This window comes from Thamnophis elegans, chromosome 7 (assembly GCF_009769535.1).
Source record: "Thamnophis elegans isolate rThaEle1 chromosome 7, rThaEle1.pri, whole genome shotgun sequence".
Classification (NCBI taxonomy): Eukaryota; Metazoa; Chordata; class Lepidosauria; order Squamata; family Colubridae; genus Thamnophis; species Thamnophis elegans.
Window position 1 is genome coordinate 587,769 of NC_045547.1, and position 25,730 is coordinate 613,498.

At 53.5% G+C, this 25,730-nt stretch overlaps 1 protein-coding gene across 1 annotated transcript in view; it reads right to left on the bottom strand.

Annotated features, from left to right (window-relative positions):
- SHANK3 (SH3 and multiple ankyrin repeat domains 3) overlaps positions 1–25,730 on the bottom strand; it is a 204,897-nt gene that overhangs the window by 58,730 nt on the left and 120,437 nt on the right. Inside the window, exons 13-14 of the mRNA XM_032221683.1 lie at positions 17,606–17,681; positions 7,872–7,954 (exon numbers count right to left, since the gene is read on the bottom strand). Of these exons, the coding sequence (XP_032077574.1) occupies positions 7,872–7,954; positions 17,606–17,681 (159 nt within the window). The remainder of the gene's footprint in view (positions 1–7,871; positions 7,955–17,605; positions 17,682–25,730) is intronic.

Sequence of the window (25,730 nt, forward strand, 5' to 3'; positions counted from 1 at the left end):
CTGAGAGACCCTTCAAGCAATAAAGTGCAGAGAGAAGTCTATAAAAACCTTATAAAGGAGATAAAAAGAAGACTGACACCACAATTGGCAAGATAAGACTGTTTTGTTATTGGAAAGATACAGGTTGACAATGAAAGTTGATAATAAAAAATTAGTTGATTTTGGTGATTAATAAGTAGGAATTTTGTAACTCTTAGATTGTTTTAGATTGTTATCAAATGTTCACTCGCTAACAATTAACCATAATAATAATAATGAAATGATAATGGATACAGCGTAATGATATATACATGTATTGACAATTTAGTAAAAGAAATTTGGATATAAATTGTACATTGTGACTTGGGAAAAAGACCTATAACTCTTATTAACAAATTTTCATTTAGATCTTGTTATAAAGGTGTAAGGGGTTTTTTTTGAGTGGGGAGGGCCCTGAGGAGAGGAGATGGGGCATAAATAGTAAATGATTTTTAGCCAATAATAATAACAACAAGGAAATGTTAATGGACATTGTTTAACAATATATACATGCTATGGTATTGGCTAAAGTAACTTGGATATAAATTTTAGTCAATGAGTTGGGAAAAAAAGGGGGGAGGTTTAGAAACTTTATTAATTGACTTTTACTTAAAAGATGCCATAAAGGTATAATGTTATTGGAGGATTTTTTTGAAACAGCTAATGAATGCCATTATGTGGTTATCTCTTTAAGTATGAAGGATTTGAGGTAAAAGCATGTTCAAATAATTGTAGTCAAATGAGAATTGTGGGTACATTGATAGTAAGATATACAAAGATTTTTGACTTAAAGTGTATAATCTAATATGAACTATAAGTAATGACTGTGGAAGAAATGCACAAAAGTTATCTATAACCAATCGACAAGCTTTCTACAAGATGTAATGAAGGAGGATTCTCTTTTTTTGTGTTTTTGTTCAATTAAAATAAAAAAAAATCAAAGAAAAACCAAGCATGGCAAGAAAGGGTGTAAAATGGGGCAAAACTCACTTAGCAACACAAATTTTGGGGCTCAACTGTGGTCGTAAGCCAAGGCCTACCTGCAATTGTTTGGAGGGAGTCATCTTTTAATTCTACCGTCTTTTAATTCGTATGTATGTATGTATGTATGTATGTATGTATGCATGTATGTAGTCGCAAACTCTACACTCCTTTGCACTGATGCTGTTACCTAGTTGGGCCATGAAATGTCTGCAAGAGAATGACCAAGCTCAGAGAACACCAAGAACCCCCCCCCAGTCCCCCCCCTCCTCCTCCCCCTCCTCTCCGCACCCTCCCTTTCCTTCTAGCCCTGACGAGGTTACCAAGCTCAGAGAGCACCAAGGAAGCCACAGCTCAACCCTGAACTACAAATATTCTCTTCTATAAATCCCTTTTTTGCTCTGAAAGGGACAAAATGAACTGCATCTAAGGGTACGAAGGAACTAGCGGATGGTCTGGCCAAACCTTTCCCCATTATTTCTGGGAAGCCCCACAGATCTGGTGAGATGCCAGGTGATGGGAGGAGAACAAATGTTGCCCGTGTCTTCAAGACGGAGAAAAGCAATGAAGAAGATTGATAGAACTGCACTCCCATCACGCTGGGCCCTGGGAGGCTCTGAATCCTGGCGAGATAAACACCTCGACAAACAAATGATCTCTCTACAGAAGTCAGCATGGATTTGCTCAAAATAATATTTTTTAAACAAAATCTTGTTATGAGGTGTTATAGTCTTAGATGAGTAAAAGCCGTTCAACAGGGCAGATCATGGTCCCTGGAGAAGAGGGGTGGACAGCCACCTCTCCAGCAGGCCTTGAACAGAGCACTGACGGATGTTACAATAACTAAAAAGACGAAAATGTAGATTTGGGATCTCCAACCATGGCAACTTTTAAGACCAGAGGACTTTAACACCCAGAATTGTATTATATATAATCTTCAGGCTGGTGCCTTCGGCTTCGTGCTTGTGCGAGCAAAGCGTGATCGGAGCTGCCGTCTTTCTATAAATATTGGTGGGGGTGTGTGGAGTTCTGGCTTTGTTGGTGTAAGTGGGTTGTTGGCTGTGTTGTTGCATCTTGATTAGTTGATGGAGTTGATATTTGCAGATTAGTCAGTTGTTTCGTAACATCCTGTGTGGCTGAGGTACTGGCTGTGTGCCTGTTGTTCTTTTGTGTTGTAACGACCTGGGTAATTGGCTGGGTGATGACATCCTGAGCTCTATTGTAGTGATATCCTGAGTCCTGTGCTGCAACCTCTTGGGGAGTTGGCTGCATTGTAACATCCTGAGCCTTTGCGTTGTAACCTCCTGAGTTCTGTGATGTAATGTCCTGAGCAGATGGCTGAGGTGTAACATCCCAGGCTTTGGTTTGGCTCCGAGTTTGCGGTCTGGCCATGTGTTCATGGCGTGTGTCAGTTTGCTTAGTGTGGGGGTCGGAGGGGGGTGCAGCAGTTGGTGATGCCGCCGTGGTTTGGCTTCCGAATGGTGGTTGCGTTTCGTCTATGGGATGGGTTTGGGTTTGAGTCTGGTGAGGGTGATTGGTGGTGGCGTCCTGTGTTGTTCTGGGTCTGGTGTCGTTTTCGTGTCTGGGACTAGTTGACTGGTTTCCAGACGTCTGGTAGGCGGGAGATATCGTCACGTTTATTCATGTTGTGGGGGTGTTTCTCTATTTCGATGGCTTCCATAATTATTCTCTTGTTGAAGTGTTCAGTTTTGGAGATTAACCTGGTTCCTTCAAAATTAATTTCATGTCCTTTAAGGTGCTGGAAAAGGGAGGAAGTTTTTTCTTTTTTTCTTACTGCGTTTTTGTGTTCTGCGATGAGTGCATTTATTCTCCTGTTCGTTTGTCCTATGTATGTGGCAGGGCAAATTTTGCATGCTATTTTGTAAACTCCTTCCAGCTGGATCTTGTCTTTGGGGTTTCTTAAGATGTTGGCTATTTTTTGGTCAGTGTTGGAGGCTGTCTTGATATTGTGTTTGTGGAGAATTTTGCTGATTTTATCTGTGGTGCCTTTGATGTAAGGGAGGAGGGCGATGCCGTTGTCCTGTTCTGTGTCTCGGTTTTTTTGGGGGGGAGTCTCCCTTTGGATTAGGTTGGTAATTGTTTTTCTTTGGAATCCGTTGGAGATTAATACATTTGTGAGTGTGTGTAATTCAGTGTCCAGGTGGTCTTTGTCGGCTAGGCGTTTGGTTCTGGAGATGAGGGTCTTGGCTACAGAGTTGATCTGTGCAGGGTAGTGGTGGGATTGTGCGTTTAAGTAGCGGTTGTGTGTGTTTTTTTCCGGTAGATGGTGTGTCCTAGGGAGCCATTGGGATTTTTTGTAGATTAGGACGTCCAGAAAGGGAAGTTGGTTATTTGCTTCTATTTCCATGATGAATTGTATTTTGGGGTGTAGGCTGTTGAGATCTGTGAGGAAGTTGTCCAGTTTTTCTTTCCCGTGAGGCCAAAACACGAAAGTGTCATCAACATAGCTAAGCCAGAGTTTGGGTTTGTGTTCAGATTTATTTAAGGCATTAGTTTCAAAATGTTCCATGTATAGGTTTACACACACACACACACACACACACACACTGTACCTACGTACACATTTTAATAAATAAAACTGGAACCTAAAGTTAGGTCTGTAACTCTAGATTGAGTGGGCATTTCTGGGACTTGATTCTTCTGCATGGTCCAGGCAGAACTCAAAGCAGCTGCTGGAAGAGGCTGCAATGGGTTAATTTACTTCTCTCTTCGCGGATGAAGGTTCCACCTCCACAAGGAGATCAAGAAAGCAAAAAACAGGAAGAATGCAGAGAAGAGCAACAAAGATGAGGAGGCTAAACCATCTGATGAGCTACTAAGGGTATGTCTAGTCCAGAAGTCTTCAAACTTGGTAACTTTAATACTTGTGGACTTCAATTCCAAGAATTCTCCAGCTAGCATAGCTTCTTGGGTAGAATTCCTGGAGATGAAGTCCACAAGGCTTAAAGTTGCCAGGTTTGGGGACCCCTGGGCTAGCCTAACGAAGAGAAGGACCGGGGTGTGTGTGTGACAAGATAACAGCCCTCAGTTATCACTTCCAGAGTCAGTACTTGAGGACTGCCACAGAGAAGAAGGGGTCAACCTATTCTCCAGAGGCCAAGACAAGAAGCAATGGGTGGAAGCTTCCTCATTAGAGGGAGATCCAAACTAGAACCAAGGAGGAATTTCTTGATAATGAGAAAAATTAGCCAGTGGAACAGCCTGCCTCCTGGAGTTGAGGTTTTCAAGAAAATGTTGGGCAACCCTTTATCCAGGATGATATAAGTTCTGCCGCCTTGGGCAAGGGGCTGTGCTAGAAGACCCCCGAGGTCTCCTCCAGCCCTAGGATTCCTGGCTGACCGAGGGGACTCTAAGGTTCCCCTGTCCAGTTGTGTCTGACTCAAGAGTGTGGGACGCATCTGTTTCGTGATCGAGGGAGCCAGCGTTGTCCAAAGACATTTTCTGTAGTTGTGTGGCCAACGTGGCTATATGCCAACAGCACACAGAACACTGTTACCTTCTCAATGAAGTGGTACCTATTAATCTACTCGCATTTGCATGCTTTCAAACTACTAAGTGGGCAAAACTAAGCCAAGGGACGGGAGCTCACCCCATCATGCAGAAACCGGGGTCTCGAACCTGGGCTGGCAGCTTTCCAGCTGACAAGCTCACCGTCTTTAGCCGCAAATACAGTGAATGTTAAATATTTTATTGATTAAGTTTGTTTTACTGCTGAATATCCTTTTGGGCTGCCTGGAAGCCACACTTGGCGAGAGAGAAAGAGTGGGTGGGTGGGAAGGACACCCCTGTCTGGCTTTCTCACAGGGGGCCACGTAGAGGTGGCTGCTTCCCTCTGAAATGCATGATTTCTGATTCTTCTACATTTTTTTTTACTGTCCTTAATTGTTCCTGTTTTTATGTTGCCTGGAGAGAGAGAGAGAGAGCCAGCAGCGGAATAGGTAATAAGCGTTTTTATTACGTGAAGGAAGCTAATAAAGGAGCAGCAGGGAAGGAAGAAGGAGAGTTAAGGGGAAGCGGTGGGAGGCCACCAAAGACCCCTACAAAAGAAGGAGCAAAGAGGCTGGCAGACTGGAGACCAGCAACGATGATGAAACCACTGAAGCCAGTCCAGTTAAAGCTGGGAAAACCCAAGATTAGCACGTCTGCCTCAGTGCCCGAGGCAGGGGGCTGGATCTGGTGATCGCAGGGCAGAGGTGCAGGGGACCCCAAGGACAAGCCCCACCCCAGATGGGGCGACCCAGGCAAGAAGCCCCCTTATTGTTCACACGGTTCTGAAGTCACGGTTGCTTGTTATGCTGGCCGCCTTGAGGGAAGGAAGGGAGACGTTGTTCCAGGAGAGAAGGCCTCTCCAACCTTGGCAACTTTAAGACTTGTGGACTTCAACTCCCAGAATTCCCCCATGTTGCGTTGAGTTGAAGTCTACGACTCTTAAACGTTGCCAAGGCTGGAGAGACCTGCAGGAGGGTGAGGAGAGGTTTCCAGGCAAGAGCATTTGTTGAAGGCCACCAAGAAGATCCTAAGCCAGGTTGGAACCGCTTCAAGGCAGGTCTGTGGGACAAGAGGCCGAGTGGCCCCTCCCGGGATTTCCGGCTGGCCAAATCCGTCATGCAGGACTTCCCTTCCCAAGGAAGAGCGGGGGGGGGGGGGCTGGTGGGGCCCCATCTCTGAACAAGGAGGATTCCAACTCCAGGTGCTCTTGCCCAGATCGGCCCTGATTCTGTGCTCCCTCCCGGCCTGCCTCCTCTTGAATTATGCATAGTATTTGCCGTGATTCAGCTCTTCCAAAAAGCCTTTGGAGCTTTGTTGCACGGCTGAGCTAAATGGCACATTCAGGCCTCCTTTTCTCTCCCCCCTTCCCCCTCCTCGTTTGGAAAGAGCTGAGTGGGGGTCCCTGCAGGCCGCTGCTCTCCCTCTCGGCTTCTGGAACCCAGAGCCCAGGCCTGGAGAGAGAGAGAGAGAGCCAGGAAGGGCCTGAATCCTGGATCCGTATGCAGAAACACCTCCACCCCTTGTCTTGGGGGAAACCAAGCACCTTGGGGGGGGGGCTGGGCTCCTTCCACCCCCTCCTCAATCCGGATGAGAGACCTTAGAACTGAGGCCCTCCCCCCGTGGAACTCTGCCCCCACCCATCCTTGGGTTGGCAGGGAGCTCAAAAGATCCTCCAGGCTGCTCTCATCTTCTGCCTCTGTCCACAGTCACTGGGGTCCCCAAGGCCACCACTGGCTGTTTGCAGGTAGTGTCAGAATAAAGGGAGGGGGCATGGGGGGGGGAGGAAATGCTGTTGTAACCCTGGTTCGTCTCAGGACCACCTCAGCTGGCCTCCCATCCTGGGACGAAAGGAAGGCATGGGGGAGGCTTGAGGGGACGGCATCAGAAACGTTGCCTGGACTAAGTGGGGGTCCTGACTGCTGAGGGGGCAAGAGAGGGGGAACCCTCATAAGGGCCGCTTAGAGCAGTGTTTCTCAACATTCGCTGGCTGGGGAATTCTGGGAGTTGAAGTCCGGACATCTTCAAGTTGCCAAGGTTGAGAAACACTGCCTTAGAGTGAGCGCTAGCACAGGGACCCCCCTTGAATAGGTCTTCCCAACACGCTCTTCCCATTAAGACCCCCCCCCCGTTCACCTGAATCTGCCTCCCCCCCCTTGGGCTCCCTGGTTCTGCCTCTCGCTGCATTCGGGGTTGCTCAGGTGACCTTCTGGGCTGCTCCCCCTCAGGTCCTCCTGGAAGGGGACCCCTCCTCTTTTGCATCCCTCAGGACCAGCCCTGCTCCTGGCCCACCGGCCATCTCCACGGCCCTTCCTTCAACCGGTCTGGGGGGGGGGGGGATGCCAGCAACTCTACTGAAGCTGTTCCTGCCCAGTTTCTCCCAGTCAGCCCAAGGCACGGGGGTCTTCATAAAGCCCCTTCCCTACTCAGGCAGGGTCCTTCTCACAACACCCATGCCTCCATTCGCTGCCCAAGGCTGCGGTCGTCAGCTGAGCGTCCGGCCGTCCCCTCCGTCCATTTTGTGGGGACAAAGGGGGTTGTAGCATCCCCCCACCTGGGAATCAGCCGGGGAGGGCAGGCAGGCTGAAGAGAGGAGAAGGGGTCTGCCCCCCCTCTCTGCCCCCCCCCCCGGGAGAAGAAGAGCCAGGCCCCATGCGCCCCAAGCAGGGAGACCTCCTCTGGGTTGGCCCTCCCCACCAGGTGCCTGCCCTGGAGGGTGCGGGGGAGAGGGCAGGAACGGAAGAGTCGCCCCGGGGCTCTGCTGAGTTCCACCCAGGTCAGCTGGGGAAGGGGAGGCTGGCGGAAGGAAGGAAGGGAGGGAGGCTGATGCAGATAATGGGAGGGGTAGAGGAGGAGGAAAATGGGGAGGGGGAGGAGGAGACCCTCCCTCCCTCTGCTGCTTTGCTGAATTTTGGACCCTCTCAGTGGAGGGCAAACCTCGCCCACCCGCATTTTCTTCCACCCATCCCAGCAGCAGGTGTGACCCCCCCCACCTTTCCCCCACCCCATCCCTCCCCCCACCAGGCAGCACCCGCTCCTCCCTTCTCCTCTGGGTGCCAACGAGGGGGAGCATAGAGTTATGGCGTGGGGGGGGGGGATTGGGTCATTGGGAGCCCTACGGGGGTCTCCAGAAAGGAAGCCCCTCTCCCTTCTGCAGCAGGCCTGCCGGGGGGCACCCAAAGCCACCAGGCTGGTCCATCAGGAGGAACAGCTCCTGAGAGGAGCCCCCTGCCCATTGGATTGGGGGGGGGCTCGCGTGCTGCACACACACAGAAGCAGGCGCCCCCCCTCGCCCCCAAGGCAGCCCGGGGGTGGCGCCCCTCCCCTCCCTCCCTCCCTCCCTCCCTCCCCCCGCGGGCGCTTACCTTTGGCGCCGCGCAGGACGAAGCCGAAGCCCTCATGCTCCCGTTTCTGCAGAACGGCCGCCTTCTCCTCGATGATGTAGTCGCTGGGCAGGAGAGAGCGGAGGGAGAGGAGGAGGAGGAGGCTGGGGGGCGGCAGGGCGCGGGGGGCTCCTCCGCCCAGCCCCGACCTCATGGCCGCCCCGCCCCCTCGGCCCCCGCCCCCCCGCCGCCGCCCCCCCCGCTCACCTGCCGCCGGACGCCGCGCGCCGCCAAAGCCCCAGGACGCCGCCGCCGCCGCGGACGCCCAGCGAGGGAGCCGCCGCCGCGGCCGGCACGGGTGGCGGGCGCCGCGCGGTCCATCCTGACGCCGCCGCCGCGGGGAGGGAGGGAGGGAGGGAGGGAGGGGAGCGGCTCCCTTGTTGGGAGGGGGCGACGTTCCCCGGGAAGGGGCTCCTCTCGGGCTGCGGTCCTCCCCCGTTGCTAAGGAACCGCCTGTCATTCGCAGAGAGGCGGGGCGGGGGGAGAGGGCGGGGCTTGTGGTCCTCAATGGGAGAACTGGGGGGGGGAAGGGGGGGCTCCTCCCCAGCACATCCTCGCTTTGGATTGCGGGAGGGGGAGGGGAGGAAGCGACCCCACCCGCTTCAAGCCCCGCCCCTCCCCACTGCAGCAGGGGCTTCCTGGAGGTCTGGGAGCCCCTTGAAAGTTGCGCCCTTCAGCCCCTCCCTTGCCTCCCCCCCCCCAAAATCCCGGAGACCCGGGTGGAAAGTGCAGAGCCAGCCCAAGTGGGAGGGGTGGGGGGAGAAGAATGGGGGGGGGAGACTCCTTTTCACCCAGAGGCTTCACACAAGAGCGCAGGATTCACACTTACTGCAGCAGACTCACCGATACCCCTGACTCCCCCCTCTCGCTCACACACTCTCACACACCGCACTCTGGCTCAAGGCACCCCCCCCCCGCCACACAGCGTAGGGGGTTGCTGCCCCCTTCAGCCAAGCGCACCCTCCTCCCCGCCTTCGCCTGCTGATTTGAGGGGTGGGCTGCGGGAGAGGTGGTGGTGGTGTCAGGCACTGCAGATCCTTGGGTGGGAAAGGCCCCCTTTGCTTCCTCAGTCAAGGAAAAGGCCAGCAGGCACAGTGGTCATTCCTACCCCCGTATGGCATTCACAGCATCCCTGGAAGCCTTTGCTGGCTTGGCTCTGCATGTGGATGGAGGGCCACCAGGAGATCTAGCTACCTCCCCCCCCCCCCCCGGGTATGAGCGTGCCCTGGAACTGAGGCTCCTGCCCTCAATGAGCCCCTTCTGACAGGGGCTGCAGAAGGGTCCCCACCTGCCTTTAGGCCACAGCACCACAAAGGCCAAGCCCGTGTAGGAAGTCAGCCCCCCCCCCCAACATCCCTAGGAAAATGAAATATCCTGGGAAATGTTGAAAAGGCAGAATATTACATTTCCCTGGATCAGGAATGGAGGGAGATGTTTTTAGGCGGGAAACAGACTCACTCTAAATAGCCCCCACCTTTGTCAGTCTATTCTACATAACGAGGATCTCCCCCCTTCAGCTCCAGGGTGATGGGATTAAGGCACGATAATATTAGCCCTTTGCCCATCTCACCACAGGGCACGGGGGAAAAAGCCATGCGCAACCAAGGTTGGACTCAAAGCACAGCCTGGGATTCTGACAGAATACAAGCTCAAGATCAAAGGCCAGAGAGGGCATAAAACCAGAGGCTTTGAGCATCTCCCCCTCATTTCTTCTCCACCCAACATCTGGAAGCACCTGATCCCCCTTTCCTGTTCAGGACCTCAAGCCACGTGGTCCTGTCCACCATTCAACCGTCTTTCCAAGCAGCCTCCATGTTTCCAGAGTCTTTTCCCCCACTTGGAGCCGAACCCAGAAGGACGTTTCTCCCAACACACGGACGGAGCCCCTCTCCCTGCAGGGATGGGGGTCTCGCTTAGCTAAGGAGACCTTTCCCTAGGCAAGCAATGGGGCTCCAACCTGCCCTCCCCATGTATCTGCCCCCCCCCAGCAACCGGAGACAGTTCGTCTCCCACCCAGCAGGAAGAGCCAAAAGTTTCCAGCCAGAGGGATTTCTCCAACTGAGACGGGCAGCATATAAATCTAATAAATAAATAGAACGTAACCAAGGAAGCCGGCTTTGCAAAGGGCCGAAGGGTCAGCCCAGGACTTCTTGGCCAGGAGAAGAAAACAGCTGCTCAGGGTTCTTCTTCTCTGCAATTGGAGCTTCAATAAATGGGCCACACTTAAGCCATCCCATGGGATCAACCTCTGGGTTACCCACAGGGGCCTCTGCTAAAGGATCTTGGGGGGTCCCTGGCTGGAGAGGGGAGGGGCTCCCGAGAGGAGCCGAAGGAAGAGCCTGATGTGAGCATATTTCACCCTCCTTCCTCCAACTCTTTTCCTCCCAACAACACCCCTGTGAGGTTGCCTGGGCTGAAAGAGAGAGGGGGGCTGGACCAAAATCCCCACTGACTTCTGCGCCTAAGGCAGGACTTGAACTCACGATCTCCCACTCTCTAGCCTGGTTCCTTAACCACTGACTGGACCAAACTGGCTCTCGCTATATTATATAACCATATAGATATAATACGTAAATCTATCCATGCCCTGCAACCCGGCTTCTTCTTTTAAAACATCTGGGCAGTCAAGTCAAGCATGGACCCTTTCCTTGGATGGCTGCTGTTGGGTGAATGCCTCCTTCAGCCCCTGACAGCCTGGTGGGCCTTCCTCTTCTCCTCCGCTCTGCTGGCTCCCCTCTTCTGGAAAGGGCCCCCGGGGCCCACAACCTCTGCTCAGGGCAGGAGCAGAAAGGTAAGAATCCCCCCCCCCCCAGGGACCACTGTTCATCCTCTTGCCTGGGAACGTCCAGTGGAGAAGAAGGCCCCAGTTGTCTAGATCAGTGTTTCTCAACCTTGGCAACTTTACGTCCTGTGGACTTCAACTCCCAGAACCCCCCAGCCAGCACAGCTGTGCTGGCTGGGGGGTTCTGGGAGTTGAAGTCCACAGGACGTAAAGTTGCCAAGGTTGAGAAACACTGGTCTAGATGATGGTCCCCACCATAACGCCAAGGCAGCCCTGGGAACTGTGGGGCCCTCTTCTGGGGTGCCCCCCAGCCAAGGAGGATGGTCGTCCATTGGCATCGTCCTCCTCTGAGGTTTCGTCTCAGGCAGGTCAGGGAATTCTACGTTCATAGCAGGTATCCCAACCTTTGCAACTTTAAGGCCTGTGGACTTCAACACCCAGAATTCCCCAGCCAGCAAAGCGGAGGAATTCTGGGAGTTGAAGTCCAAAGGTCTTAAAATTGCCATGGTTGGGAAACCCTGGTTCAGAAGCTACAAGAAGCAGGGAAAAACTCTGGTTGCCTTAAAAACCAAACCGTCTTGTTCAACCACCAAATGCCTCTCGACCCTCCACTCGTCTCCTTTCCTTTCTCCTCCTCTCCTCTCCTTGGCCGAGGTCGCACAACTTTGGGGACACAGCTAAAAGGAGGGGTTGTGCATCACTCGGGCTGCTTGGCCCTTCCTGAGCATTGGTTGTGTTTGCGCACAACCTCCCTCCTTCCCCTTGCAGGTCACTCCTGGCCTGTCCCTTCCGCTGCCTCCCTCCGAGGCTTCCTCTCGCGCATGGTGGTTTGTGAAGCCAGCCCCATGGCCGATGTTCTCCTGTAGCCGAATTAGCCTGGCCCACCTCGCCCTGCGGCGGTGGGGGCTGAAGAGCAGGAGGGATGGGCACGGGGGATACCACAACGCTACACCCAGCTTAGGAAGGGTTGGGCCAACAGACCCTTCAAGTGAGGCTCCTCTGCACTGACGGCACCGTTGCCATGGAAACGACACTCACAATTCGAGGCGCGAGACAAGGAAGCGGCACCCAGAGGAACGGCAAAACTCAGCCGGAGTCAGACAAGCCCACTCCTCGGCCTTGCCCCCCTCTGCCCTCAACCTGGTGCTTCACTCGTGGCCGACTCTTGGTGATTCTAGCAGCTGGGTTCTCACACTTGGAATAACTTCATTGTCGCATTGAATGCACGCTAATCGTCATACATTAAAATGAAATTTCCTTGCGTACAGCTCTCAAAGGGCCACCACATCCAATATGAAGGTTGGACAAAATTGAATAAATGAATAAATGCATACAAAATTATATATATATAGACACATGTATTATATGACAGAAACAACACAGTCTAGTTTGAATGTATAAATGCACGTGGTGAGAGAAACGAATCTTGCGAGTTTGCCAGATGGATGGCCTGGGGAACAAAGCTGTTACAGAATCTGTTAGTCCTGCTAGAAATACTTCGAAACCTCCTCCCAGAGGGGAGCAACAGAAACAGACCATGAAGTAGGTGTGTGGGGTCTCTAACAATGCTTTGAGCTCTAAGCACAGAGTGCTTATAAGCAGCATCCTTCCTATAATCTCCTCAGCTGTCCTCACCACTCTCTGTAGGGACTTTCTACTGTCCTCACCACTCTCTGTAGGGACTTTCTCTCTGCTGTCCTCACCACTCTCTGTAGGGACTTTCTCTCTGCTGTCCTCACCACTCTCTGTAGGGACTTTCTCTCTGCTGTCCTCACCACTCTCTGTAGGGACTTTCTGAGGCACTGCTGCCACAAGAGGGATGCAGTTTGTTAAAATGCTCTCAATCATGCCTCTGTAAAAAGTGGCCCGCACAGAAGGAGAAAGAAGTGCTCTCCTCAGTTTACGCAGGAAATGCAGGCGCTGGTTTGCACGCTTCACTAAGGATGATGTGTGGAGAGACCAGATTGTTAGTTATGTGGACCCCCCCATACTTAAAACTGTTGACCAGCCCTACAGCCGCATCCTTGATCCTGAGTGGAGTATGACTATGCCGGCTCGCTTCTTTGAGTTTTTTCTGTCCTCTGGCTGGTTTCAGCTTTGATGGTGGGGACCTCACACACCCGGGAAGCATCTCTGGGTGAAAGGTTTGAGCCGGTCCTTCTGTTGATCTTAAGCTTCCCGTAGGCTGGATCTCCAATAACCCTCTGCTAAATTTCCAGAGGTTCCGAGATCCTGCACCAAATTGGCCTCTTTCGGGAAGAAGGAAGGCAGCCTTTGCCTCACTAAGCACATGCCCGTACATGACTCCAATCAGGACCTTTGAGGGGGGGGGGTCCTCCTTGGAGATCAGTTTCCATCCATTGTTTCTTGTCCTGCCCTCTGGTGCTTTGGAGAAGAATTTGACCCCTTCCTCTTCTTTGTGGCGGCCCCTCAAATACTGAAAGAGTGCTATGATGCCTCCCCTGGTCCTTCTCTTCCCTAGACTAGCCATGCCCAATCCCTGCCACTGTTCTTCGTATGCTTTTGCCTCCAGTCCTCTAATCCTCTTGGTTGCTCTTCTCTGCCCTCTTTCCAGAGTCTCCTTATCTTTGTTTACATGGTGGGCACCAAGCAAGCTCAGCAGGATGATCCCCTCCCCCAATTTCAGAGACAGATCAATGCATGCAGAGAAAAAGGCCTCCTTGTCGGCTGAAAAACTGCCAGCCATCATGGGGCCATCAGAAGTCCAGAATCCAGGTAATATATTGGGCAGGACGGACGGGCAGACGTGCCCCCTTCCCTTGCAGAGTTCAACCTGCCTTTTTTCGGATGAGCGGAAAATGCCCCACAAAGGAAGACAATCTTTTAAAACGGGTTTTAAAGAGGACCAGAGAAATAATCGATTGTCTTCCCCATCTCTCTTCATCAAGCATTTAAGGCAATTAGAGGCTGTGCAAAATGAAGGGAAGAGGCAGCTGTGAGGAAGAGGGCCTGGAGGTGAGGAATGAGCCCAGCTTCTGCCGAACGTGATTTCATTAACCACGATTTGGGGGACAAGCCATGGCAGGCTGGTTCATATTTGGGATCAACAAGGTTCACATTCATCGAAGCACGTGAGGACTGAATTTAATTGGTGTGTGTGTGTGTGTGTGTTTCAGTGTCAGTCCATCTCCCTGCTCTTCTCCTCTTTGTTCCTAGAATCACAGAGTCCCAGGGCTGGAAGGGACCTTGGAGGTTTTCTAACACAGCCCCCTGCCCAAGGCAAGAAGATTCTCCTGGATCCCCTCTTCATTCCAGGCTTTACCTGTCTGCCCCCCCCCCCCTCCTGGGCTCTGGGACTTCCCTGTCTTGCTGAGAAGTCTTGCCTGGAGGTCCTGGTGGGGCCTCCAAGCTTCGCTTCCCAGCTGATGCTCCCATGTCCTCTGGCCGGAGACCGGGATTAAACAGTGAGATTTGAGCCCTGATGATGTTCCCTAGTTGGGTCCTGAAACGTCTGCGAGAAAACCAGCCAGCTCAGAGAGCACCCGGGACCCTCAGTTCAAGCCTGAGCTACAAAAATATCCCTTTCTTGGGTCTTCAGCAACCCAATTTCGTGAATCTGAAACCCGAACCGGAGAAAACTGCACAAGACAGACGCATCCATGTTCTCTCTCTGCCTCTGTCTCTCTCACACGCTACACGCATGAATCTAAGCAATAAAATACAACCCCCCCAAAGCCTCTGCCAGGCAGATTCCCTGCTGACTGGCCTGACCAAATGCAACCCCTTCTTTCTCTTCCAAGCGCCCGTCCTTCTGAGCGAATCCCCCACCAGGTCAATGGCAAAACGCTTCATTGTTAACGCCATCCAGGTGAAGGGGGGGGGAGGTTCTTAGCCACCCGATAATTTCTGATTTGCTCGCTAAATTCAGACATCATAGGGGGAGGGTCTTCCGTCTTCCTAAAACGTCGGATTTCCATTGTCCCGGTGAGGGAGGGAGGGAGGGAGGGAGGAGGAGGGGCTGCCTATGAACACCTGAGCAGGAGAGAAGGCCGGTGCCTTCCTAAAGGTCCTTTTGTACTGAAGACTGACAACATTTATGGAAGGAAATAACCGCCGGTTAGTTTAATGTGCACTTTGCAGCCATCTAGGTCCAATTCTTTCCTTCCCTTCTTTCCCCTCATTTTCAGCATTAGCAGTTGAACCGCCTACTCCTCCACCGTGTTTTTATAAGCCGCTCTGAGCAGTTCACAGAACCAGCATCTCGCCCCCAACAAGCTGCATCCTCATTTATTTTATTTATTTATTTATTAGACTTATATACTGCTTCATAGGGCTTTCAGCCCTCTCTAAGCGATTTACAGAGTCAGCATATCGCCCCCAACAACAATCCGGGTCCTCATTTCACCCACCTCGGAAGGATGGAAGGCTGAGTCGACCTTGAGCCGGTGAGATTTGAACTGCTGAACTGCAGATCACAGTCAGTTAAAGTGGCCTGCAGTGCTGCACCCTAACCACTGCGCCACCTCAGCTCTTCCTCATTTTACAACGGAAGGCTGAGTCAACCTTGAGCCAGTCAGGATTGAACTCCTGCCAGTGGGCAGAGTCAGCCTGCAGTGCTGCCCTTTAGCCACTGTGCCACGAGGGCTCTCTCTATTTTTCCTAATAAATTCCTTATATAAAAAGATTTGGCTTCTTGGGACTTCTAATTCTCAGCTCAAGCTGCCCTGCAAGCAAGTGGGGGGGGGGGGCTTCAGAGCTCCCCCTTGTGCTTCGTGCCTGGCACAAAGTTGATTGACTCCTATATTTCTGAGTTATGGGGAGGGGATCCAAAGCCCCCTCCTCCTCTGTTGTTTTCTTGAGCTGGGCTGGAAATGCTGCCCCCCACTGGGCAGCCAGGGGAAGGAGGCACAGGGCTGGGAAATTGCCATCCAGGCTGGAAGGAGGAGTCAAGCGAGGGCCTAGCTTGGAGCCCTTGAGCAGCTGCAAGCGTCATCAGCTTCATCTCCCCCAAGAGACGGGAAGCCGTATGGGGGGGTTCCTTGGGGGGGGGAAGCTACCTGGGGAGATTCTTCTAACACAGGTGGCCTCAGATGGAAAGAACCAGAAACCCTCGCTGAGTTCAAAGCCCTGGAGAATTTACGATTGCTGTCTATACACAAGAATCTGATGTTTTTTGCCCCTAAATTTCTTTTTTTGCTTTGATTTCGCATCATACTTTTCGCCATTTATTCCTCACACTTGCAAAGCTCAGCCTCCTGTAGGCCCCAGTCATTTACAGATGGCCCCATCAGTACGGACATTGTCCATCACTGCCCCGAGCCTTCACATCTGGATTTGGTCTTTATCTCGGGCATCTCCCAATTGGGCCACTTTTAAACCTTGTGAACGCCAGCGGCCAGAATTGCTAGCTGAGGACTTCGAGTAGTTGAAGTCCACAAGGCTTAAAGCGGATACGAGTCCGGAGACCCCTCTTCGATTTACCGAGACAGAGGAAATGCAGGAGGGGTGGGTGTGTCTAGACCAGTATTTCTCAACCTTGGCGACTTTCAGTCCTGTGGACTTCAACTCCCAGAATCCCCCAGCCAGCATAGCTGGCTGGGGGAATTCTGGGAGTTGAAGTCCAAAGGACTGAAAGTCGCCAAGGTTGAGAAATACTGGTCTAGAGCAGGCTGCCCAAACTTGGGAACTTTTAAAACTTGTGGACTTCAACTCCCAGAATTCCCAAGCCAGAATTCTGAGGTTCGCACGGCTGCCTGGGGAATTCTGGGAATTGAAGTCCACAAGTCTTAAAAGTTCCCAAGTTTGGACGCCCCTGCTCTAGAGGGCCTGATCAAAAAAGGCAGGGTGGGGGCTTTGCCTCTTTAAAAAGGAAAAAGGGGGGTGCATTAACGGCAGAAGACTGATTCGGGGATTGGGTCCATTGCCTTCTTGCCTTTTTCTGACCGTGCCCAGTGGACGTCCTTCAGGCGGAGCAAACTAGTTCAGCAGCCACACGCAGAGTCCCCTGCTAGCAACTGCCCGGTCTGCCCCACGTGAAGTGGGGGAACCAGTGGCAGGAGGCAAAGCATGCAAATGCGAGTAGATGAACAGGTACCACTTCGGTGGGGAAGGAAACCGTGCTCTGCGAGGTCAGGCTGGCCACTGAGCCTGGAATTGTCCTTGGGCTCCACGGCCTTGAAACGGAGAGCAGGGCTGCCCCCCCCCCGATAAATCTTCCCTCCTTCCACTAAAAGACCCCCTCAAGCATCCAAGCAACTCTGGGCCTCTGAAAACAAAGGGAAGCAAAAAGGCGAGTTTGGAAAAAGGCACCCAGCAACACAAACGGGTTTCACTCTCCACCCCGATGCCAAGGAACCGCGTCCCCCTGGCAGTGCAGGGTGACCACGTGCCCTGCCCCCGGATCTTCAGGATGGCCCAGAAAAGGCCCCAATGTGACATCGCCTTTAATAACGATCGACTGAAATGGAGGCTGAAGGGCCCCCCTCTTGTTCCGCTGCGTTCCCCAATCTCCCCTGGTAGAAGTAGGGAGCCCCCCCCTTTGGTTGCCTTTTCTCTCCTGAACCTTGTGAGAGGTTAAGGGCCTTCCTTGAAATCAGGGCCCCCTGAGAACATCCAGACGCTGCCCACCCCCACTTCTCCACCCAGGGCCCCCCGGGGTCTCTGCCATCACGACCAGGGGCTCTCTGGGGGGCCTTCATCCTAGGCCCAAAATTGTGGCTTTGCCTGGACCACTTTCTGCCTTTTTAAGAGCGTTTCAGACCCCCAGCTTGGCTTTAGAGGCCCCCTTCCAAAGCTACTTATGAAGGAGGCATAAAGCCATGCTCATTCTCTCATTCTCCCTCTCCCTCCGTCCCTCTCTCTCTCATGCACACGCATCCCACACGCACACTCATACTCTGCCAGGGTACCAGTCATTGGGGGCAGGCCCCCCCACCCCCCCCAGGCGTCTCGAGGCAGCAGAGGCCGAGCTCACCTGTGTGAAGTGAAGTTGTCGTAGGAGCCCACGGTGTAATGTCGGAAGAGCCTCTTGGTCCGGTCTTCTCTCGTCTCTGTGGGGAAAGAGCATCTTTCTTCAGAAACGCAGCCAGAGGGGAGGGCCACCCGCCACTCCGCGCCCATCCCGGGGGCCCCATGGAGCTCCGAGCCCAGCTCCCTTCTCTTGGCAGAGGCAGAGGCACCCGGAGCATCCTTCCTCACCCACGGCTTCTCCGAGATGGGACATGGAAACAAGCATGCGGGACCCCCGATGCCCCTGTTCCCCTGGGCACGCAGTAGGCCAGCCAATCTCCATGGCATCTCTGCCCAGGGGTGAAATCCAGCAGGTTCTGACAGGTTCTGGAGAACCGGTAGCGGAAACTTTGAGTAGTTTGGAGAACCGGCCAATGGGACCTCCGGCTGGCCCCAGAGTGGGGAGGGAAGGGGGATTTTGCAGGATCCTTCCCCTGCCACGCCCACTAAGCCCCGCCCACAGAAGCAGTAGTAAAAAAAATGGAATTTCTCCACTGGACAGACAGAGAGTGTACGGATGAGGCCCCTGGAACCAGCTAACCCAGAAAACAGCCCTCGCTTGCCTCTGGCCCTCGGGGTCAAGAGCTGTGGGGATGCTCGGACTGTGGGAAGCTGCTCAAGAGCCAATGACACCGGGTGGGGGAGGGGGGGCTGATGCGCATAGGACCAAGTAGAGGGTTCCAGGCTGAGAAACTGGGCAGAGGTGCCGCTTCTCTGGGCTGAATTTGGGAGAGGCTGCGCTGGGGCTTCCCAGAGGCCTGGAGCCAGATCCAGAGGGACCCCCCCACCCCAAGCTCTCTGCAAGCTTCCTTTGGCCCCACGCCTTCGATGCCCCATTTCACAGCCACCCTGCCTCCATCAGAGACCCAGGAGCAGGCGGGTGGGCTTCCAATCCTCTTCCGCCTGCCAGGCCAGGGCTCTCCAGCATGTCGGGAGAGAAAGTGAAGGCCTGATGCCCCCAGCCTGTCTTGGCGATTCTTCCAGGGAAGGGAACTTCCCACCCAGGTCAACCTCTTCCGGGCAGGATGGCTTTGGAAGGAAATATGGGTAGGGGCTGGGGGGCAACGCCTCTCTTTCCTCTGAGCTGCCCCAGCAGGCGGCTTCTCTTGGGCTGACAGTCTCCCCCTCCTCAAACTAGCAACAGGAGCTCACATCCCCAACATCTTCCTGCCAGCAGCTGGGAACTCTGGGCCACACCCCAAGACACCTGCAGAGTCCTTGGATACATTTGGGAGATGGATAGAAGATAGAGAGATAGAAGACAGAGGGATTAGATAGATAGAAAGATATGAATGCATAGAGGATAGATAGATGATAGATAGATGATAGATAGATAGATAAGATAGATAGATATAGATAGATAGAGATAGATAGATAGATAGATAAGATAGAAAGATAGATAGATAGATAGATAGATAGATAGAGATAGATAGATAGATAGATATAGATAGATAGATAGAGATAGATAGATAGATAGATAGATAGATAGATAGATAAGATAGATAGATAGAGATAGATAGATAGATATAGATAGATAGATAGATAGATAGATAGAGATAGATAGATAGATAGATAGATAGATAGATAGATATAGATAGATAGATAGATAGATAGAGATAGATAGATAGATAGAGATAGATAGATAGATAGATAGAGATAGATAGATAGATAGATAGATAGAGATAGATAGATAGATAGATAGATAGATAGAGATAGATAGATAGATAGATAGAGATAGATAGATAGATAGATAGATAGATAGATAGATAGATAGATAGATAGATATTGGGGATGTTAGATGGAGGGATGGATGGGTGTCCATGGGGATCCTGTCCTGAGGGCCAGATGTGGATGCTGCAATTCCTCCCCAGACCCCACCCTTCACCAGAAGCAACCAGTCCAGCATGGAGCTGCAGTGCCTCCCCAGGGCCAGCAGAGGGGGAGCTTTCCCCATGCCAAAGCAGCAGCTGAGCCCAGGCGAACACTGTGCTGGGCCAGAGGAGCAGGGCAGCCGGGCAGATGTGGGGCTGCAGGGCTCCGAGAGGAAACCACCCTGTCCTGCTTGGAAGCACTGAGTCAGCCCCCCCTCCTGCCCCCCCCCCAGCCATCTTCCCTCCACGGGGGACCAGTTCTTCCTTCTTCTCCAGGCCCCTCCGCAGCCTTTGCACAGCAACCTCCCTCAGCCCAGGCAGCCGGCGGGTGATCCAAGAGGATGAAGGGGGACCTTGGCAAGGAGCCTTCTGGCTCTGAGATGATCCCCTCTTTACCAGGCACCCCGATAAGAATGGAGCAGCTGCGTGGAGGTCCTGCCCCCCTTTTGGACATGCTTATGTATCCCTTGGACTCTGGGTCTCCTTAGTCCCTCCTGCAAGGAAGCCCCCAGGTCCTGAAACACCACAGGCCTTCTAAGAAGGTGAAGGGTCTCCTGCAGGGGGTTGGACTAGATGCCCTCCAAGGTCCCTTCCCACTCTGCTATGCTATGTGCTTAGCTGGGAAAGTGCAAGAAGGAAGGCTTCGGGATCATGACACCAGGGGAAGCCCAGGGGGACCCTGGTGTAGCTGCTCAGCACTAGCCACAGCCCTTAGACTTCGATCCCGCTTCCCCCTCCAAGCGGTTACAGAGTCAGCCTCTTGGCCCCCAACAATCCAAGTCCTCATTTGATCGGGCTCAGAAGGACGGAAGGCTGAGTCAACCTTGAGCCGGTCAGGATTGAACTCCTGACAGTGGGCAGAGTCAGCCTGAAATGCTGCGTGCCAACCACTGTGCCTGAATGACGAGTCCTGGGCGGCCATCTTCCAGGCTGCTGCAGACCGGCTAGCTGGCTCCCTGCCTAAACCGCTGGCAGGACAGAGGGCCGGTGCTTGAGGCCAAAGAGCCTGCAGGAGACCCGTCCACCAGGAGGAGGCCGTCTCCTTGGTCCTCTCCGGGGGGGGGGGGGGAGGCTTCGGTTTCCCAACACAGACGTTGCCTGCTGTTATGGCAGCCGTGGCTGGCAGGGATGACAAAATGCCAGCTGGGTTAACAAATCTGATAGCAGGCGGAGAAAGGCCCCCGTCCCCCTCACTGTGGGGTCCTTGATGCTCTCCATGCTTGGCTGGTGACTGGCAGATGTTTCATTATCCGACGAGGGAGGGAGGGAGGGGGGAGGGGGGGGAGGGAGGGAGGCGCTTGCTCCCGTCTTGCCTCGGCAGACAATGAAGCCGCTGCAAGGGAGCAGCCGGGCTGGGAGAGCGCGCCACGGGCTCCGCTGTTCCACCCCGAGCGGCAGGGCTGCGCATCTATTGTGCTCGCCTAACAAAACGCTCAACCCACACGGATCCGCCTGCAGCGCCCGCATCTCTCAGCTCCAAGGAGCCTTTCGGGCTGAAAGGAAGGACGGACAATCTGGACAATCGGCACTCGCACTCGCGGCGAGGAACCAAAGGAGGAAGACGAACAGGCTGCCTCACAGGGAATCCGGCCCCACCTCCCCTCTGCCTCCCACAACGGACCAGGTGCTTAACACTCACGCCCTGTGCTATGGGGGGGAGGAGGGTTTCAGCCAGCTGTCAGCAGAGCAGGGGAAGGGGAGAGGTTTGGGAGAGGCAGGTCCAACAGAGCCTGCCTGCTTGGCACACCCAGCCCCGCTGGCAGGAAATGTCTGCAGAGCCAGGCCAGAGCAGCCTGGGCTGGCACCTTGTGTCAGGCAAGCCCCGTGGGTCCTGCCCCCATTGCTGGGGCTTCGAGGAAGGAGGAGAAGCAGAAGTCCGGAGCATCTCAAGGACGGCTCCCACTTACCCTGTCCTGGATACGAACAGGACGTAAATGAACTTTTCTTCAATTTGAGAAATGACCCGATTATGCGCCTTCAAAGGACCCTTTGTGCCCTCCTGCCAGGCTTTCTCCCAAAGTCCTCGCCATCTCCCTGGCAGAGTCCATCCACCCTGAGGCCGCTCTTCCCTTCTTCTCTTCCCTTCCAGCCTCCCCAATGTCTGACCTTCGGCCAGGGAGGAGAAAGGGTTTGGATGCCGGGCGCCTTAAGTGAGACCTCTGGGTGGAGTCAATGATCCATTCCTTGGCATCCTTGGCCTGCTCAGGAGTCTCCTCCAACAACCCCCTTCAGAAGCATCAACGCTCTTCCTCTCCCTGCTGCTCCGGAAGCCCAATCTTGCTTCCGTCGAGGGTCACAGGGGATACTGTGGCTGGCACGAGGTCTGGGCCCCTGACGGCCCCTGAAGATCTTTCCCCAAGGCCTCCCGGTCTCCTCCGCCGCTTCTCCCTTGACCGTTGACGGCTGCCCACCACTCAGATGTCTTCATTGCCTCTTGTCAGTAGGTTGGTCTTCCGAGCACGTTTAATTGGAATTAAGTTTGTGAAATATGATTACTGCCCACATCTGTAATAATTACCTTTCTGTCATCCTGAGGAATACAATTTGCCGGGAACTTTGACGGGCAGTCCCTCCACAAGCCTTGGGGAGCTGCTGAGAGAGACTCCCGGCTTCTAGTCAAGAGAGTCTTCAGGCCAAGCAGGGTGCCCAGGAGGCCTCTGATGATGGAACCCCCGGGGCTCTCTCTCCTGGGCCATCCAAGCTGAAGAACCTGGCCAAGCCTGGAAGGTCTCCAGCCGTGTTGACACTGTCCTGATTCCCAATCAATCAATCAATCAGAATAGAGCTGGCAGGCACCCCTGATTCAGGCCAAGCTTTGCTTAGCTCCTTGGTGCTCCGCGTTCTCCCTCAACCGCAAACGTCTTGGTGAGCTCCGGCTCAGAGCATCACCGCATGCAACTCCACTAGGAAAGTCCGGCCAGCCCCCAACCCAGTGGGGTCTCCGAGCTCCCCCACGCGCCTTCCCTTCCAAGCCAAGGGAGCCGGAGGCCAACGGCAGCTGTCCTGGCCAAGCCGCACTGGGGCTCCCAATGCCCAGAGCTCTTTACGGTCGGTTTACGGCCTTTTAGGCTGGATTTATGGCCGTTTTGACTGTTGCATATTGTGCTGTATTCTGCAGAGTTTTTAATGATCTTCCTAATGTTTGTAATTGATTTGTGGACTGCCCCTGGAATGGCAGTGAAGGACGATTTAGGAGAACAGCCAGGCAGCCAGCGATGGCCCAGGAATCAGGTCAGTGGGAAGGAAGCCTGAAAGGAGGCCGAGTTGGGGGCGGGGGCTTTGCCAGCCCCCCAGGACAGAGGCACGTGGCTCTTAAGCTCCTTCAGGAGCAACAGGAGGGGGCCTCAGCTGCCTCCTCACACAGGCGCCCACATTCCTTCCCCAGCATGCAAACCCTTTTGGGAATCCCCCAAGGATCCATCCCACCCCCCTGGGGCAGGCTCTTCTCAATGACCTCTTATGAAGACCACAGCTGAGAGGTTCCTGGCGCCAGGAGAAGCCCCTTAGACCAGCAGTTCCTTTGAGGGGACCTTCCATCCCCACATGCTGGAACAAGAGAAGAAGAGAAGGCTACCCAAGCGTCAGAGGATCCACCAGGTCCTGCTGGTGGTGGAAGAAGCTGGAAGTGGAAACACCAAGCTATCTGGAGGTTGTCGAACCCAAACGCTGTAGGGCTGGGGGGCAAGGGGCGGAATTGACCTTTGGGGTTCAACAAACCTTCACCCCTTGCTGCCCCTCCCTTCCCAGGGGCTTCTCTCAAAGCGCCTTGTTTGAAAACCCTCCGGTAGATCTCGCTCAAGTCCAGAGAAGAGGACGTTATTCTGCGATGGGACCAGGATTGATGGCCTGTCCACAGCCAGGAGGCTCATCCTTCTCCTGGTTTCTAAATATAGCCCCTGTGAGATGGCACTTAATGGGGCTGTCAAGCAGGAAGCAGGAGGCATCGGGGCTGATGGATGGGAGAAGGGGAGAGGAGGAGGAGGAGGAGGAGGAGAGAAGGAGGCAGAGGAGTCCCTCTGGAGAGGAAGGGACAGGCGAGGGGGGCTGAGCAGAAGGGAGGAAGGTCCTGGCCCAGCAAACAAACCAGGAATGGGACCAGCTCCAGGCCAAGATGAACTCCAACTGTAGACTTAACCAATGGGGGGAGTCAACAAGAGGGAAAAGGGGCCATTGGGAAGCCTCAATTAACACCCAGCTTCCTATCTTCTTTCCCAGGAGGGCTGCTCTCCCTCCCCCCCCCAGGGGCTCACCCTGATTAAATGCCTCGTTTTTCAAGAACCGCCTTTTCATCACAAACAGTGCAGCAGCCGGCAAAGAGCTCCACTTTCTCCGTCATCCGACAGCGTAAACCCCAAAGGACCCGATTCCTCTGGGGCTCAGCATTCACACGTTAAAACTCCCAGGTCAGGTCAGCCTCAAGGCCTGCAAAGCTCCCCAGGGCTCGGTCTGCAGGCAGAGGACAGGGAGCTGCCCTGGAAGGTGCAGGAGGAGGTCTGTTCTCCAGCCCCAAGGAGGAAGGCCTGGGAAAGGGGGTCTCCTACAGAGATCCATCCCATCCATCCATCCATCCCATCCATCTGTCCATCCATCCATCCAACCCATCCGTCCATCCAGTCATCCATCTGTCCATCCATCCATCCATTCATCCCATCCATCCATCCATCTATCCATCCATCCATCCATCCAGTCATCCATCTGTCCATCCATCCATTCATTCCATCTATCCATCCCATCCATCCATCCAGTCATCCATCTGTCCATCCATCCATTCATTCCATCTATCCATCCCATCCATCCATCCAGTCATCCATCTGTCCATCCATCCATTCATTCCATCTATCCATCCCATCCATCCATCTATCCATCCCATCTATCCATCCATCCATCCATCCATTTGTCCATCCGTCCATCCATCTGTCCATCCATCCATCTGTCCATCCATCCATCCGTCCTGTCTTTACATCCTTCCATTCATCCATCCATTCCATCCATCCGTCCATCCATCCTGTCCCTCCATCTTCTCCCTTTCTGTCTCACACACACCTATCAACCAACCAACCAACCACCAACTATATTTAGGAACTGTCCACCACCCCATAGACTGACCAATGAAGAGCCCAACAGCTGGATTTGGTGGCAACCAACGTTTCCAGGGGCAGCTCAGAGACCCTGCTGTAATCCTCCAGTTGTGTCCAGTCCTGGCACCGATCCCAAAAGCTCAAAACTGGTGGGCCAAAATTGCTGTTTGCTACAGATGCCCATCTGGGGGGGGGGCACGGGGAGCATAAGGAGAAGCTGAACCTCCCCCAAATCTTCCTCTTCAGAGGGCAGGTGCCCCTTCCTCTGGAGGGATCCCAAAAGCTCAGCACTCAGCTGGGTCTCTGCTTGGGGGGAACGAAGGGATTCAAATGCATTGTCAAACCCTCCCCCCCTCTTTTTTTTCCAGGCTTGGCCGCAATGTGGCTGATGTACCGTTTTCATTAATAGAAGCAAAACAAGAAGGGACTCAAACCAAGATGCTTAAAAGGGAGGGAGGGAGGGAGCAACGCCAGCCAAAACACCCTGAGCCCCCAGGTAAATAAAACACGTCTGGCCATTCCCCCCCCCCCCCGTTGAAACCTGTTTTGCAAGGGGAGTAAAAAGTCTGGGGGGCACTTAAATCAAATAAAAAAATCAGCACCTGTTCATTGCTAATCAAGCACAGATAAAGAGGAGTTGGGAGCAAGTAAACAAAACGGGGCAGGAGGAGGTTCTGGTTCTGCCTGCAGGAGGCAAGTCGCATGGCAATAGCTTTTCTCCCACCAAAGACTGACACATCTGGGCAGATGTGCCTGCCTACACAGGGGCCTTCACAGAATGACAGAATAACGGAAGGGATTTAAGAGACCTTCTAGTCCCTCTCTCTGCTCAAGCAGGAGACCCTCCATCGTTTCAGACAAACGTCCGGCCTCTTCCTGAAAACCTCCAGTGATGGAGCATCCATGCTTTTTGCTGTCAAATTGTTCCATGGATGGATGGATGGATGAATAAACAGAGTAAGAGAATGGCAAGGGATGTCTTCCACTCCAGCCCCTCGCTCAAGGCAGGAGACCCTCTGCCATTACAGACAATCTCTTCTTGAACACCTCCAGGGATGGAGCCCCCACAACCTCTGGTGGCAAGCTGTCCCACTGATTAATCGTTCTCACTGCCAGGAAGTTTCTCCTCCGTCCATCTCTT